General features: G+C 54.2%; 1 protein-coding gene across 1 annotated transcript in view; it reads left to right on the top strand.

The window, feature by feature from the left end:
* Positions 1-2454: 2454 nt before the first annotated feature.
* The window catches only part of LOC133343685 (microtubule-associated protein 1B-like), a 62418-nt gene continuing 48675 nt past the window's right edge, over positions 2455-16197 (top strand). The window contains exons 1-2 of the mRNA XM_061553417.1: positions 2455-2680; positions 8536-8637. Coding sequence (XP_061409401.1) covers positions 2482-2680; positions 8536-8637 — 301 coding nt within the window. The 5' untranslated portion in view covers positions 2455-2481. The remainder of the gene's footprint in view (positions 2681-8535; positions 8638-16197) is intronic.

The following is a 16197-nucleotide window of genomic DNA, read 5'->3' as shown; positions in this document are numbered from 1 at the left end:
TTACTAACGCCACCACCACCGTCACCACTACCACCGTCACCAGCAAAAAACAAAGATCCGCCATATAGCCTGAACAGACTGTTGGGACAAGTGTTGTTCGTACCACCACCAATACTACCGCCACCACCACCGCCACCTCCACCACCACCACCGCCACCACCACCGCCACCACTACCATCACCGCCACCACCACCGCCACCATCATTCCTAACGCCACCACTACCACTACCGCAACCACCACCGCCACCACTACCATCACCACCACCGCCACCACCACCGCCACCATCATTACTAACGCCACCACCACCGCCACCACTACCGCCACCACCACCACCACTACTATCACCACCACCGCTACCACCACCGCCACCATCATTACTAACGCCACCACAACGCCACCATCACCGCCACCACCACCGCCACCACCACCGTCACCACCGCCGCCACCACCGTCACCACCAGCACCGTCCAGCTGTCGCATGGGCTGGCGGACTGGTTCACAGCAACGCATTTGCTGCACATGCAGCGTCTTGATTTAACACGAGGCGGTCAGTGACGACTCGACAGGAACGTCTGGCAGCTGTTGGGATACCCAAATCGTCTCGTCTCATTCGCGGTGCATGAGTGTGCGTCCTGTTGTAGCGGCGGTGAGTGACTGGGTGGGTACTAAATCAGTAGTGGGGAGCGGTGGTGTAGCGGTTAGTGCGCTTGCGCTACGAACCCGGCAGCAATGATTATCCGGACCGGTCCTGGACCTCGGCTAAGTCTACTCAACCGCAAATGAGTTCCCGGTGCGGTGTGTAAATTTGACCACTGGGGAGACAAAGGCGGCCGGGCGTGGTGCTGGCCGCCCACCCTCTCGTGCGACCGTGTTGGCGTCCGCATGTGCTCGCTAACAGCACTTGCCCCAACGGCCTGTGTAGGCTATAGGGGAGATCTTTGTCTTTGTTCATGTGTCCACGCTTACAAAGACAAAGATCCCCCGTATAGCCTTCAAGAGACTCCTGGGGGCAAGTTCTGTTAGCGAGCAACACCGAGCCCGGCCGTCTTTGTCTCCCCAGTGCTGACGTTTACACACCGCACCGGGGTGGGGGGGGGGTACACATTTGAGGTTGAGTCGACCGAGGTGAGGCCCGGGACCGCTTCAACGTATAGCGCTCGCTCACAACCCAGGGCCTCATCGATGACATGGGCAGGTTTTGTGGCCGTGACTCGGCCGGCTGTTTGCATGGGCGCGTCCTAGCCTGGAGGAGAGATTCAGGCCGACTGTTTGTAGAACCAGATGTGAACTCAGCAGGCCAGGATCGAGTCTCCTGTTGCAAGATATGTGGTGTTGCTGCTGCGTTGGCAGTAGTGGTGCACAAGCACAATTAACAACAACAACAACAACAACTCAACACATTCGTCAATAACAACACCGTGGCCTTTAAAAGGAGTATATAATCGGTGACGTTTCGGACCATGCCAGAGAGCCAACGCTCTACTCACTTAACACACACTCACAAACAACCTACACTCAATCACGGCAGCCGCCGTTCGACAGTGACGTCACCACAACTCTTTGTGCCAGGCTCGGTGCACGTTTCGGCCATCTGCAATGCAGAGGTCGCAACCGGGTACCCGATACCCGTACCCTACCCGTACCCGCCCGGGTACGGGTAGCCGGGTACGGGTACCCGTTTGCGACCCTGGTGCGGCCGGGTACGGGTACGGGTAGGCCGTGAGTCACTGGTGAGTCACCGTTTGTCACTCATTTCCCAACGTCTTGTCTCTTCTCACAATTCAAGTTCCTAAAATCAACCCACCCGCGCCTGTAACATGGCTTCATCCCAGAGGTCGCAATCAGGTACCCGATTCCCGTACCCTACCGATACCCGGCCGGGTATGGGTAGGGTACGGGTACGGCCGGGTACGGGTACCCGTTTGCGACCCTGGTGCGGCCGGGTACGGGTAAGGAATCAAAACCCGTTTGCGACCTCTGCTGCAATGTGGAAGGCTCGCCGCTCGCAGGAGATCACGAGACAGACCCCAGGTATTATGGTTTAAATGATGTGCCAAGCTAGGTGCACGTTGAGGCCACCCGTCACGCGAAGTGTGGAAGACTTTTTGCTGCTGGAAGGAAGAGGTCACGTGACAGACCCCAGGTGTTCTGGGTTGACTCACTGTGGATGACTGACGGATACTCAATCACACACAGACACACACTTGCGTACACGCCTATTCACTGTTACACACAGACACATTACACAAATTCAAATTGTATTTCAATAACCCAGGAAGAGCAATTCTAATATAAAAAAATCCTCGTCTCTCTCAATCTCCCCCCCCCCTCTCTCTCGCCCGTCTCGCGTCTCGCGCTCCGCCCCCCGCGCCCCGCGCGATTGGCCGCGGGAGTGCGGCAGCGCCGCGCATAAAGAGCGGCGCTCTCACGGCGCATCCCCCAAAAAACAACTCATCCCCGTCGCGCGGACACTCGCCGGCATGGACGTGGCAGGGAGCGCTCTGGAAGCGCCCTGGTGCCCTCCGGGCCCCGAGGCAGGCGCCCGTCCCTCACCGCTGGGCCTCTCACCCCGCGAGGCTTCGTCCCCGTCCGGCTCGCCGCGTCACGCCCTGCTCGTGGTGCTGGGCGAACTCGCCAGCGAGAATCAAGTGCGGGCCGCGGTGGCGGACGTGGAGAGAGGTGAGAGAGGGCTGTTCGCGAGTGGTGACCGCTTCTACCGTGTCCCCCCCCGCACCGCACCGCACCGCTGCCCCCGGGGCTGCCAAGATACTCCTCTTCTCCCCCCTCGTCTTCTGCTGAGTTCTTTACTCTCTCTCTTTCTCTCTCGCTATCTCGCACCCGTGTTCGCCGCGTTCCTTGGCCGCTGCTTTGTGTGGCGGCAAGTCTCTGCCTGCTGGTGTCTCGCAGTCTCACCTCTGCCTCTCTCTCTCTCCCTCTTCCCTGGTCAACTTTAATTCTCATCGTGACCTCTCTCTCTGTTCCCCTCCACGCTACCCCCACTTATCTCCCATATCCCATGCGCTCCGTTCGCACCTCAAATCCGTCCCACTCTCTCCTCTCCTGTCTAGCCTCATCTCCCCTCTTCTATACCCCCCCACCCTTCCACCCGCACCTCTTCCACATCTCTTCCCCTCCCCTCTCCCCACTCATCCCGTCGTTTCTCCTCTTTTCTCTCTCCTTTGCTGCTCTCTCCCATCGATTCCTCTTCCGTCATCACCTCGTCTCCCACTCTCACTCGCTTTAATACAGAACTGCATCTCCCACCTCTGATCTCCTCATCTCCCCCTTCTACTCTCCCCCCCAACCCACCCCCTTCTCTCTCCTCTCTCTCCATCGCGTGATTCCACGGGGCATCACCTTGAAACAAAAGCGTATCCCATGGCGCTGCGCGCGAGCGCATCCTGTCCCGTGGAGCACAGGGCGTAGCCGCTGTCCGTGGTGCTGAATCGATCGTTCGCCCGCCCTCCCAGCGGCAGCGAGGCGAACGCAGCGGTCGCCGACGCGGATTGGGGTCTCGACGACTCGTATCTTCAGCCACGCGATGGCTCAATCGTGAACTAAAACTCAGGCACACCGGACCGAGGGAACGTTGGGCAATGCCAGTGATGGTTGGCTACGTACCGTGTGAAAGAAGTTCAACATGCATACATTCATACGACATCGGCTGTGTTAACTGTCCCCAAAGGAGCAGATTGACTATACATTCATACTCTCATACTCTTAGTATGAATGTATACATTGGCTCAAATAGTAGCTGATAACAAAGGCAAAGATCCACCGTATAGCCCTAAACAGATTGTTGGGGCAAGTGTGATGTTAGCGAGCATCTCTGAAGGCCGTTCCCGGCACTCGAGGGGGATGGGTGGGTGACCAATCACCACGCCCTGACGCTTTTGTCTTTTGTCTCCCGAGTGTTGATGTTTTACACACCGCGCCAGGTCGTCATTTGAGGCTGAGTCGACCAAGATGAGGCTCAGAACCGATTCAGATAATCGTTACTGCTACTGGTGTCCGTGAACAGGAATCGAAGTCGGGTCGCCGGGTTCGTAGCGCAGTAGGCTAACCATTGCGCCACCGCTCCCCATACGCACATACAAAGACAAAGATCCGCGTATAACCTTAACAGACTGTTGGAGCAAGTGCTGTTAGCGAGCACCTATGACAGCCAGCACGGAACAAGAGGGGGAGCGGGGGGGGGCAGGACCACGCCCGTCCGCCTTTGTCTCCCTAGTGGCGATGTTTACACAACACACCAGGTACTCACTTAAGGCTGAGTCGACCTAGAGGAGGCCCAGGATCGGTTCAGATAACCGCCACCGGTGTTGGACGTGAGCGGGAATCGACCTCGGGGTGGCCGGGTTCACACACACGCACACACAGAGACGGGCGTGCACACAGCGCTCGACCCACGTGTCTGTCTGCAGGTTATTTTCATCCCGCAAAATCCTCTTAGTGGCCGGATTACAAATGAGAAAGCTTCAGCACTGCGCGTCGCACCGCCCACCCCGCCTTGGTCTCGCCGCGCCATCGCCGTCATCATCTTGGCGATGGCCTTTACACAAGACAACAACGTTGCATAATTTAATTTTGAATGTAAATTAGTAAAAAAAAAATCATGATAATTTAGTCGTATTTATCATTGAAGGGGTTTTATCTGGCACGCGATAGCTGCTGTTAGTGGAACTATTCACGTGGCAATTTACACAACTGGTCATCAGAAAATATATATTTTTTAAGAATGCTATCCTCCCAGGTCCACTCTGTCTCTCTTCTGGCCTCTCTATATTATCTGCTATAACGACGTTTCGGCCATTGCCCGAAACGTCGCCTATAATATGTATTGATTTCTCTTTTAACCCAACAGTGCTATTGACGAATGTGTTGAGTGTTTCATTTTTTGTCCACTGGGAGAGTCGCCGAAGGAGCCGCGAAGCTCGTGCCGTGGCCCACGTGAAGCCAACGGCGCAGGGAACAACGTGGAGCCAGTCTGCTGCTTTGGGGGACCCCTCGGCACAGCTCACGCAGTCGCGCCATCAGCTGGCATCGGCCGACGTTTCTCCGGGTTCCGCGCGCTTCAGTAACAATCGACGATTGAGCCCTCGCGTGGCTGAATAAATGAGACGATCGAGGTCCCAATCTGCACCGGCGACCGCTGCGTTAGCCTCGCCGCTGCTGGCGGGTGGGCGGGCGGGACGAGCACCACAGTGAGCGGCTACGCCCTGTGCTACACGGGCAGGAGGCGCTCACGAGCAGCGCCATGCGGTTCGCGTGTTTTGTGTCAAGGCGATGCCCCGCGGAACTACGCGATGAGAGAGAGAGAGAGAAGAGATAAAGAGGAGAGAGAGAGAGAGAGAGAAGGGGATAGAGGGGAGACGAGGGGGAGAGTAGAAGAGGGAGATGATGAGATTGGAGGTGATACAACGCACTTCTATGTTAAAGCGAGTGAGAGACGAGGTGATGATGGAGGTGAGAGGTGGGGGGAGAAAAGAGGGAAGTGAGGGAAAGGGACGTGGAAGAGGTGCCAGTGGAAGGGAAGAGAGAAGATGGGAGACGAGGGGAGAGATGAGGTCTCGATAAGACACCGAGGCCCCAATCTGCATCAGCGGCCGCTGCGTTAGCCTCGCTTCTGCTGGGGGGGGGGGGGGTGGTGGACGAATGATCGATTCGGCACCACGAAGAGCGGCTACGCCCTTTCCTGCACGGGCAGGATGCGCTCTCGCACAGCGCCATGGAGATTCCTGCGAGCGAACAATGACAGCGTTCGTGTCACGAGTCGCCGCATCGTCCAACGCGCTGCATTTTTCGTTTGGTCTTCGTCCAACGTTTCCGTGACGTCCGTTCATCATCGTCATCAGCCGGATCGAATCATCCATCAGTGCATCGATCTCTCTATGCGAGTCTCTGGGTCTCTGTGAGTCTACGTAGCTCTGTGAGTCTCTATGTCAGCCTATGGGTCTCTACGTGAGCCGGCCAGGGTCTCTATGAGAGTCTGTGGATTTCTGCGTGAGTCTGCGGGTCTTTGGGTGAGTATGTTGATCTCTGTGTGAGTGTGTGTGGTCTTTATGGGTGTAGCGGTGAGCGCGCTGTGCTACGAACCCGGCGACCCGAGTTCGATTTCCGCTCACGACCAACACCAGTCACAATGAACCACTCCTGGGCCTCCCCTAGGTCGACTCAGCCTCAAATGAGAACCTGGTGCGGTGTGTAAATATCGCCACTGGGGAGACAAAGGCGGCCGGGCGTGGTGTTGGCCACCCACCCCCTCGTGTGCCGTGCCGACCTTCATAGGTGCTGCTCGCTAACAGCACTTGCCCTAACAGTCTGTTAAGGCGACACGGGGGATCTTTATCGTTGTCCTCTATGAGAGTCTATGGACCTCTCCGTGAGGCTGCGGGTGTCTGTGTGAGTCCGTAGGCTCTTTCGCCGATCAGTGCCCGACACTTACTCTCTGCAGGATGATGCCACGTGCCCTGCCTGTGAAGGCCCCAGTTGAATCGCAATGGCTTTGCTGACTCTTGGCTCGTGGCTGCCAACTCAACACACGGGCGACGCTCCTCCCTCCACCCATCTGTCTCCGTCCATGTACATGCACAAAAATAGTGTTGTATCTTACGCATCCCATCAGCCTCCACGGGCCTTCTGGGAATGACATCGTAGCGGCGGTATTGGTGTAACAACATTCACCGGTTTAACGTCTGGCAGTTGATCAGCATCGGTTCCAGCAAACGTGTGACTCTGCTGCTGATCGAGGCGGGAGAGAATGAGAGAGAGAGAGGACAGAGATGGAAGGAGAGGGGACTGCATGTGAAGAGAGGGAGTTGCCTCTCGCCGGCGTGTGACGCATTGAGGATAATCACTGCACGATATTCACTTTTCCTCTCTTTCCCTCTCTCTCTCTCTTTCTCTGCTCTATTTCGGTTGCTCTATTGCTCTGCCGTCTCTTGTTCTCTCGCGCGTTGCATATCTCGTTATCTCTTTATATCATTTTCTCTCTCTCTCCCCCCTCTTTGTTTACTCTCTGGTCACTCTCATGTTTCATTTTTTTTTCTCTCTAGTTTCTTCGTGTGTTCGCTATCTTCATCTTCTCTTTCTCTCTCTCTCTCTCTTCGCTCTCCGATTCACTCCTCGTAGTTCCTTACTCTTCCTCTTACATGTCGTCTCTCTCACATCTCGTCTCTCTCACATCTAATCTCGTCTCGTCTCCATCTCCCTTGCTTCTCCTTTGTCTGATCCCTCTCGCTTATCTCTTCCCGTTCTCTCCGACTCTCTCATCTCTATTCCCTCGCCTTTATCTCTTACCTCCCTCCCTCTCTTCTCGCTCATTTCTATTCACCTCCTCCCTCTGCTTTCTCTCTCCATTTCTCTCTCTCCCCTCCTGCCCCTGACCCCCTCTGCTCGGTCTCCGCAGTGAGGGCGGTGGCGCTGCCTCGCGTTGTGGGGGGGGCGGGGGAGCGTGAGGGGGGGAATGGGAAATGAAGCGGTGCTTGGCATGGCACGGGTTGAGGGGCATGGGACAGATGGGGGGCATGGCACGGGGTGGGGGGCATGGGACAGATGGGGGGCATGGCACGGGCTGGGGGGCATGGCACGGGTTGGGGGGCATGGCACGGGGTGGGGGGCATGGGACAGATGGGGGGCATGGCACGGGGTGGGGGGCATGACACGGGTTGCGGGGCATGGCACAGATGGGGGGCATGGCACGGGGTGGGGGGTATGGCACAGATGGGGAGCATGGCACGGGGTGGGGGGCATGGCACAGATGGGGGGCATGGCACGGGGTGGGGGGTATGGCACAGATGGGGAGCATCGCACGGGGTGGGGGGTATGGCACAGATGGGGGGCATGGCACGGGGTGGGGGGCATGGCACAGATGGGGAGCATGGCACGGGGTGGGGGGCATGGCACAGATGGGGGGCATGGCACGGGTTGGGGGGCATGGGACAGATGGGGGATGGTGGTGATGTTGATGCTGGCTATGATGATTTTGGTGATGATGGTGATGATAGTGATGCTATGATGCCAATAGTGGTAATGATGGTTGCAATGATGATGATCATGCCAAGAGTGATGATTGCAGTTTTGACAATGGCTAGAAATCGATGATGATGATGTTGGTGATGATGTTGGTGATGGTGTTGGTGATGATGATGTTGTTAATGGTGATGGTATCGGTGTTGATCGTGTTGATGATGTTAAGGGTGATAATGTTGAGGATGATGTTGGGGGTGATGATGTTGAGAGTGATGTCGAGAGTGATAATGGTGATGGCGATAATCTTCATGGTGCTGGTGTGGTGGTGATGCTGATGATGTTGTTGAGGGTGTAGTGGTGATGTTGAGAGTGATGATGATGTTCACGGTGTGGTGGTGATGCTGAGGGTGATGATGTTGAAGGTGTAGTGGTGATGTTGAGAGTGATGATGATGATATTCACGGTGATGATGGTGATGCTGATGGTGATGATGTTGAGGGTGTAGTGGTGATGTTGAGAGTGATGATGATGATGTTGATGTTCACGGTGTGTGTGGTGTCCAGGTGTGCGTGCCTGGGACGTGGACTCCACGTCGTGCCATCTCGACCAGCAGCTGCAGCTCTTCGTGTCGCGACACTCGGCCCGGTTCTCCTCCGATGTCAAAGGTCAGTGACCCCCTACCCCGCCCCCCCCCTGGACCCCCAAAAACAAAAGCGCTTACACGTGGGGACGAAACGGAGCACCCGCAGAAGACCCGTGAGTGCGTGCGTGCGAGGGGGAAACACTCGATCCCATAAAAACGGACAAGGTGGAGTCCACATTTTTGACGTGTGTATTCTGGCCTTCTTTCGCACCGTACCTTGCCAACCGCGCCAATCGGAGTTGCTGCACCGTATTCTCCTGGCGGAGCCGCGGCTCCTCTTGGATGCCCACCCCCGGGACGGGAGTGTGGAACAGATGGAGATGTGTCCACACACTCTGCTGTACCAACTCCTAGGACAGCCAGGGGCTACGGCTCCTCCTCGACGCCCACCAAAGTGGGCCCATCTCTGTGTGATCCACCAACTGTCGCTGCTGCCTCCACAGCAGTGCCGGATCAGAGGGGCCACCGCCACCACCACCACGGCGCCGTGATATTGACGGCAATGCTGATCCAAATTCTCGCTGCCACCAGAATCACCACTCACGTGCCCGCCCTCCCCCCAATACCCCCGATTCGCCACGAAGTGGCGGTGACGTCACCACGGCGCTCGTGCCAGGCCATGTGCACTTTAAGGCCACGTGAAGTGTCGAACGCCCGCTGGCAGGAGGTCACGGGACAGACCCAGGTGCCATGGGTCGACTGACTGAGATGACTGGCAGATGCACCACCTGTGCCCCCAACTAACTGTGCCAACTTGCCGCATTTTATCCGTCCGGTGCCTCCGCTCGTTGTTGTGAGCGTCGCTCCTCTGCCCTCCGTCGTTGTTGGAGGACGACTGCCTCCAACAGCCCAGCAGCAGCGTCCTTCACGAGCCTCCTCCACCCCCAGCCCACCCACCCTCTTCCCCGCACCCGCCTGCCCTCCACCGGGACGAACATCATCATCACCATCAACTATTTACAGCCGACGCGCAGGAAAAGTATCGACGCCTTCTGATCGAATAAACCACCCGGGGTCACCCCCCAACCTCAACCCAAGCAGGGCCTGAGCCTCCATAGCCCTGGGATGTGTGACTCAGACAAAGATCCCCCGTATAGCCTCAACACCATCTTGGGTCAAGTGCTGTGAGCGATCGGCGCCTACCAAGGCCGCCATGGCGCACTGCCATGCATCCACCCATTGTGGGGAGCGGTGGCGCAGTGGTTAGCGCGCTGCGCTCATAACCCGGCCACCCGAGTTCGATTCCCGCTCACGGTCACCAACACCGGTGATGATTATCTGAACCGGTCCCGGGCCTCGCCTCGGCTGACTCGGCCTCAAATGAGTACTTGGTTCAGCGTGTAAACATCGCCCTTGGGGAGACAAAGGCGGCCGGTCGCAGTGTTGCCCCCCCCCCCCCATCTCCCCCTCGTGTACCGTGCAGGCCTTCATTGGTGCTCGGTAACAGCACTTTCCCCCAAATTCTGTCGAGGCTATACGGGGGAGCTTTGCCCAGGGTGAGTGCGGGGAGCGCTGGCGCCGTGGTTAGCGCACTGCGCTACGAACCCCGACGCCCCATCGGTTCGAATTCCCGCTCCCGGCCAACCCACGGTGGCGAGTGACGCGGACTCGGGAGTCAAAGAGCCGCGCTCAGCTCGACGGGAGCGCATCGCCAGCTGAGCTCGCAAAGTCTGCGATCCGATGCAGCGAGTCGATGGATCGTCGCCAATTCTCCATCTCGACTCTCTCACACACCGCCTCTCCCCCCACCCCTCTCCCTCTTGGTGTTGTATATCGCGTATCTGTGCCGAACAGCGTGTTCGTTTTTCCGACAAATTGAGCTTCACGAATGCGCTCTCAGCCACCCCCCTCCAGCACCCCTCCCCCCAACCACTTTTTTTTACGCAGAAGCGACTCCGCGTGGGCCCTGAGCCGCATGCCACCTCAATTATTCACGCGGGCAAATGTTCCGCGGCGTTTCGCTGGCATTGCCCCCTCGCTCCGCATCAAACATTGATTTCATCTGAGTGCATCCCCCGGAGGAATCATGCCTAACGAACGCCGCCGGTGCCAGCGGACGGGCAGTCGACCGACTCGCCCGTGTTTCCCGTGGGTATTGGACGAACCAACCTCGCACTGCACCGTAGCGTCCAACAATAGTCAGCTCGTCTGAGCACGCTGTAGAGAAACAATGGAAGGGGTTGTTTTTTTGTCTCTTCGTTAAGTGGCGGCGGTGGCTACGCTGCACGTGGGCTACGATCTTGCGCCGTGTGTGGAGTCAGCAGCGAGGGTTGGCGGATCACCGCAACAGATCTTGCGAAACTCCCCTTGACGCTTTGGCTGGGCGCGTCGGGGAGGAGCCCGCACCCGGGCTGCGTTACAGCAAAGTGTGGACCAATCTCAACCCGTCGCTTCTGTACGATGGGATCGAGCGTTGCCCCCTCGCTCGCGTGCGCGGGTTTAATGCGCTCCCTGCGGATGGCTCCCACAGGCAGTGGCGAGATGCAGCTGCAACACCGCGCGCGATTACTCGCAAACTCAATATTACGATCGTCCTTACTTTATCGGTTACCTACAGACGTGATTATCGCCGGCATCAGATGAATTAAAGACGAATTTCTTGAGAACTGCTTTTTGTGTGTTTAGTTTGTTGTCCTTCCGCCGCACCTCCGATTAGTGCGGTTGGCTACGTACGGTGCGAAAGAAGATCAACATACCTAATCATCATCATCAGTTCAACATACACACGTACACTGGGCCCCACGGTGTTGATGTGGCGACCCCACGTGGCACACGCTTCATATGGCTCCCAGAGGCAGACATCGCAGCAGTGACGACACTGTGACTACCACCGCACTGATGAGTCCTGGTCGCAACGAAACCACGGTCCACAGTTCGTCCGTAGCTGCATCACCGCTGCTGCCGGTAGTCACATTTACTGCCATCGATGTTCATGGCGACCTCAGACAAGATGAACCACATTGCAGTTCCTCGGGAACTGTAATGTGGTGTTATTATTATTTACACGCATTTTATTAACTCTGTCTGTCTGTTGCTGTTGTAGCCTCAAATCTTGCAACTCAATTGTTACCCACTTCCCAATGTGGTATTGATTGCAAACTTGGTATACTTATGTCATACTGATGACAATACTATATTCTATCATTAAACATGTTTTATATGTTATGTTTCGGCTTGGGTCTAATTGTCCACGCTCAACTGACGTTGGCTGTAAATCAACACGGTCCCTTACGTTATGGCAAACTTCGGGGCCACTTCCTGGAGTCGAGGAGTTCTTACATTACTAGTACGGTACATTTAATTAAAGCATGTTTAAATTTTTTTTATATTACTTATTTTGCATAATGCACAGAGTCTGCGTGATTTGTATACACGTCTGTGTTGTTATTGTTGCTGTTGTTTGAAACTCTGTGGTTTCCAGCTTTGGCTATTATTCTGTTATTTCACTCAATATTGGGTATAATTTTTTGTTATCAACGCAGTCAAATATCCATACAAAGCTATGACAGACTATGGATTTCTGTGTGAATTTGCTGGTCACTGTGTGAGTCCATGGCTCTCTGTGTGAGTCTGCTGGAATCTACGTGAGTCCATGAATTTCTGTGAGTCTGCTAGTCTCTATGTGAGTCTATGGATCTCTGTGTGAGTCTGATGGTCTCTTTGTGAGTCGATGGCTCTCTGTATGAGTCTATGGATCTCTGTGTGACCTGCTGGTCTCTGTGTGAGTCTATGGATCTCTGTGTGAGTTTTCTGGTCTCTTTGTGAGTCTATGGATCTCTGTGTGAGTCTGCTGGTGTCTTTGTGAGTCTATGGATCTCTGTGCGAGTCTGCTGGTCTCTGTGTGAGTCTATGGGTCTCTGTGTGAGTCTGCTGGTCTCTGTGTGAGTCGATGGCTCTCTGTGTGAGTCTGCTGGTCTCTGTGTGAGTCGATGGATCTCTGTGTGAGTCTGCTGGTCTCTGTGTGAGTCGATGGATCTCTGTGTGAGTCTGCTGGTCTCTGTGTGAGTCGATGGCTCTCTGTGTGAGTCTGCTGGTCTCTGTGTGAGTCGATGGACCTCTGTGTGAGTCTGCTGGTCTCTGTGTGAGTCGATGGCTCTCTGTACGAGTCTGCTGGTCTCTGTGTGAGTCTATGGATCTCTGTGTGAGTCTGCTGGTCTCTTTGTGAGTCTATGGATCTCTGTGTGAGTCTGCTGGTCTCTGTGTGAGTCGATGGCTCTCTGTGTGAGTCTGCTGGTCTTTGTGTGAGTCTATGGATCTCTGTGTGAGTCTGCTGGTCTCTTTGTGAGTCTATGGATCTCTGTGTGAGTCTGCTGGTCTCTGTGTGAGTCGATGGCTCTCTGTGTGAGTCTGCTGGTCTCTGTGTGAGTCTATGGATCTCTGTGTGAGTCTGCTGGTCTCTGTGAGTCGATGGCTCTCTGTGTGAGTCTGCTGGTCTCTGTGTGAGTCGATGGACCTCTGTGTGAGTCTGCTGGTCTCTTTGTGAGTCTATGGATATCTGTGTGAGTCTGCTGGTCTGTTTGTGAGTCGATGGCTCTCTGTGTGAGTCTGCTCGTCTTTTTGTGAGTCTATGGATCTCTGTGTGAGTCTGCTGGTCTCTTTGTGAGTCGATGGCTCTCTGTGTGAGTCTGCTCATCTTTTTGTGAGTGTATGAATCTCTGTGTGAGTCGATGGCTCTCTTTGTGAGTCTGCTGGTCTCTGTGTGAGTCTATGGATCTCTGTGAGTCTGCTGGTCTCTTTGTTAGTCTATGGATCTCTGTGTGAGTCTGCTGGTCTATTTGTGAGTCTATGGATCTCTGTGTGAGTCTGCTGGTCTATTTGTGAGTCTATGGATCTCTGTGTGAGTCTATGGATCTCTGTGTGAGTCTATGGATCTCTGTGTGAATCTGCTGGTCTCTATGTGAGTCTATGGATCTCTGTGTGAGTCTATGGATCTCTGTGTGAATCTGCTGGTCTCTGTGTGAGTCTATGGATCTCTGTGTGAGTCTGCTGGTCTCTTTGTGAGTCTATGGACCTCTGTGTGAGTCTGCTGGTCTATTTGTGAGTCTATGGATCTCTGTGTGAGTCTATGGATCTCTGTGTGAATCTGCTGGTCTCTATGTGAGTCTATGGATCTCTGTGTGAGTCTATGGATCTCTAAGTGAGTCTATGGATCTCTGTGTGAGTCTGCTGGTCTCTTTGTGAGTCTATGGATCTTTGTGTGAGTCTGCTGGTCTCTTTGTGAGTCGATGGCTCTCTGTGTGAGTCTGCTGGTCTCTGTGTGAGTCTATGGATCTCTGTGTGAGTCTGCTGGTCTCTTTGTGAGTCTATGGATCTCTGTGTGAGTCTATGGATCGCTGTGTGAGTCGTTGGCTCTCTGTGTGAGTCTGCTGGTTTCGTTGTGAGTCTATGGATCTCTGTGTGAGTCTATGGATCTCTGTGTGAGTCTGCTGGTCTCTTTGTGAGTCTATGGATCTATGTGTGAGTCTGCTGGTCTATTTGTGAGTCTATGGATCTCTGTGTGAGTCTGCTGGTCTCTTTGTGAGTCTATGGATCTCTGTGTGAATCTGCTTGTCTCTATGTGAGTCTATGGATCTCTGTGTGAGTCTATGGATCTCTGTGTGAGTCTGCTGGTCTCTTTGTGAGTCTATGGATCTCTGTGTAAGTCTGCTGGTCTCTATGTGAGTCTATAGATCTCTGTGTGAGTCTGCAGGTCTCTCTGTGAGTCTATGGTTCTCTGTGTGAGTCTATGGATCTCTGTGTGAGTCTGCTGGTCTCTGTGTGAGTCTATGGATCTCTGTGTGAGTCTACTGGTCTCTATGTGAGTCTATAGATCTTTGTGTGAGTCTGCAGGTCTCTTTGTGAGTCTATGGTTCTCTGTGTGAGTCTGCTGGTCTTTTTGTGAGTCTATGGCTCTCTGTGTGAGTCTGCTGATCTATATGTGAGTCTATGGATCTCTTTGTGAGTCTATGGATCTCTGTGTGAGTCTGCTGGTCTCTACGTGAGTCTATGGCTCTCTGTGTGAGTTTATGGATCTCTTTGTGAGTCTGCTCGTCTTTTTGTGAGTCTATGGAAATCTGTGTGAGTCTGCTGGTCTTTTTGTGAGTCTATGGATCTCTGTGTGAGTCTGCTGGTCTCTACATGAGTCTATGGCTCCCGGTGTGAGTCTATGGATCTCTGTGTGAGTCTATGGCTCTCTGTGTGAGTCTGTGGATCTCTGTGTGAGTCTGCTCGTCTTTTTTTGAGTCTATGGATCTCTGTGTGAGTCTGCTGGTCTTTTTGTGAGTCTATGGATCTCTGTGTGAGTCTGCTGGTCTCTACATGAGTCTATGGATCTCTGTGTGAGTCTATGGGTCTCTGTGTGAGTCTATGGCTCTCTGTGTGAGTCTATGGATCTCTGTGTGAGTCTATGGATCTCTGTGTGAGTCTACTGGTCTCTGTGTAAGTCTATGGATCTCTGTGTGAGTCTGCTGGTCTCTGTGTGAGTCTATGGATCTCTGTGTGAGTCTACTGGTCTCTGTGTGAGTCTATGGATCTCTCTGTGAGTCTGCTGGTTTCTGTGTGAGTCTATGGATCTCTGTGTGAGTCTACTGGTCTCTGTGTGAGTCTATGGATCTCTGTGTGAGTCTGCTGGTCTCTGTGTGAGTCTATGGATCTCTGTGTGAGTCTACTGGTCTCTGTGTGAGTCTATGGATCTCTGTGTGAGTCTGCTGGTCTCTGTGTGAGTCTATGGATCTCTGTGTGAGTCTGCTGGTCTCTGTGTGAGTCTGTCGATCTCTGTGTGAGTCTATGGGTCTCTGTGTGAGTCTATGGATCTCTGTGTGAGTCTGCTGGTCTCTGTGTGAGTCTATGGCTCTCTGTGTGAGTCTACTGGTCTCTTTGTGAGTCGATGGATCTTTGTGTGAGTCTATGGATCTCTGTGTGAGTCTGCTTGTCTCTTTCTGAATCAATTGATCTCTGTGTGAGTCTGCTGGTCTCTGTGTGAGTCTATGGGTCTCTGTGAGTCTGCTGGTCTCTGTGTGAGTCGATGGATCTCTGTGTGAGTCTGCTGGTCTCTGTGTGAGTCGATGGATCTCTGTGCGAGTCTGCTGGTCTCCTTGTGAGTCTATAGATCTCTGTGCGAGTCTGCTGGTCTCTTTGTGAGTCGATGGCTCTCTGTGTGAGTCTGCTCATCTTTTTGTGAGTCCGAATCTCTGTGTGAGTCGATGGCTCTCTGTGTGAGTCTGCTGGTCTCTGTGTGAGTCTATGGATCTCTGTGTGAGTCTGCTGGTCTCTTTGTTAGTCTATGGATCTCTGTGTGAGTCTGCTGGTCTATTTGTGAGTCTATGGATCTCTGTGTGCGTCTACTGGTCTCTATGTGAGTCTATGGATCTCTGTGTGAGTCTATGGATCTCTGTGTGAGTCTATGCTCGTCTTTTTGTGAGTCTATGGATCTCTGTGTGAGTGTGCTGGTCTCTTTGTGAGTCTATGGTTCTCTGTGTGAGTCTATGGATCTCTGTGTGAGTCTATGCTCGTATTTTTGTGAGTCTATGGATCTCTGTGTGAGGCTGCTGGTTTCTATGTGAGTCTATGGATCTCTTTGTGAGTCTATGGATCTCTGTGTGAG

This window comes from Lethenteron reissneri, chromosome 18 (assembly GCF_015708825.2).
Source record: "Lethenteron reissneri isolate LAM-NWPU_2019-01 chromosome 18, ASM1570882v1, whole genome shotgun sequence".
Classification (NCBI taxonomy): Eukaryota; Metazoa; Chordata; class Hyperoartia; order Petromyzontiformes; family Petromyzontidae; genus Lethenteron; species Lethenteron reissneri.
Note: the sequence above shows the minus strand (reverse complement) of the source record. Positions and strands in the feature narration are given on the sequence as shown.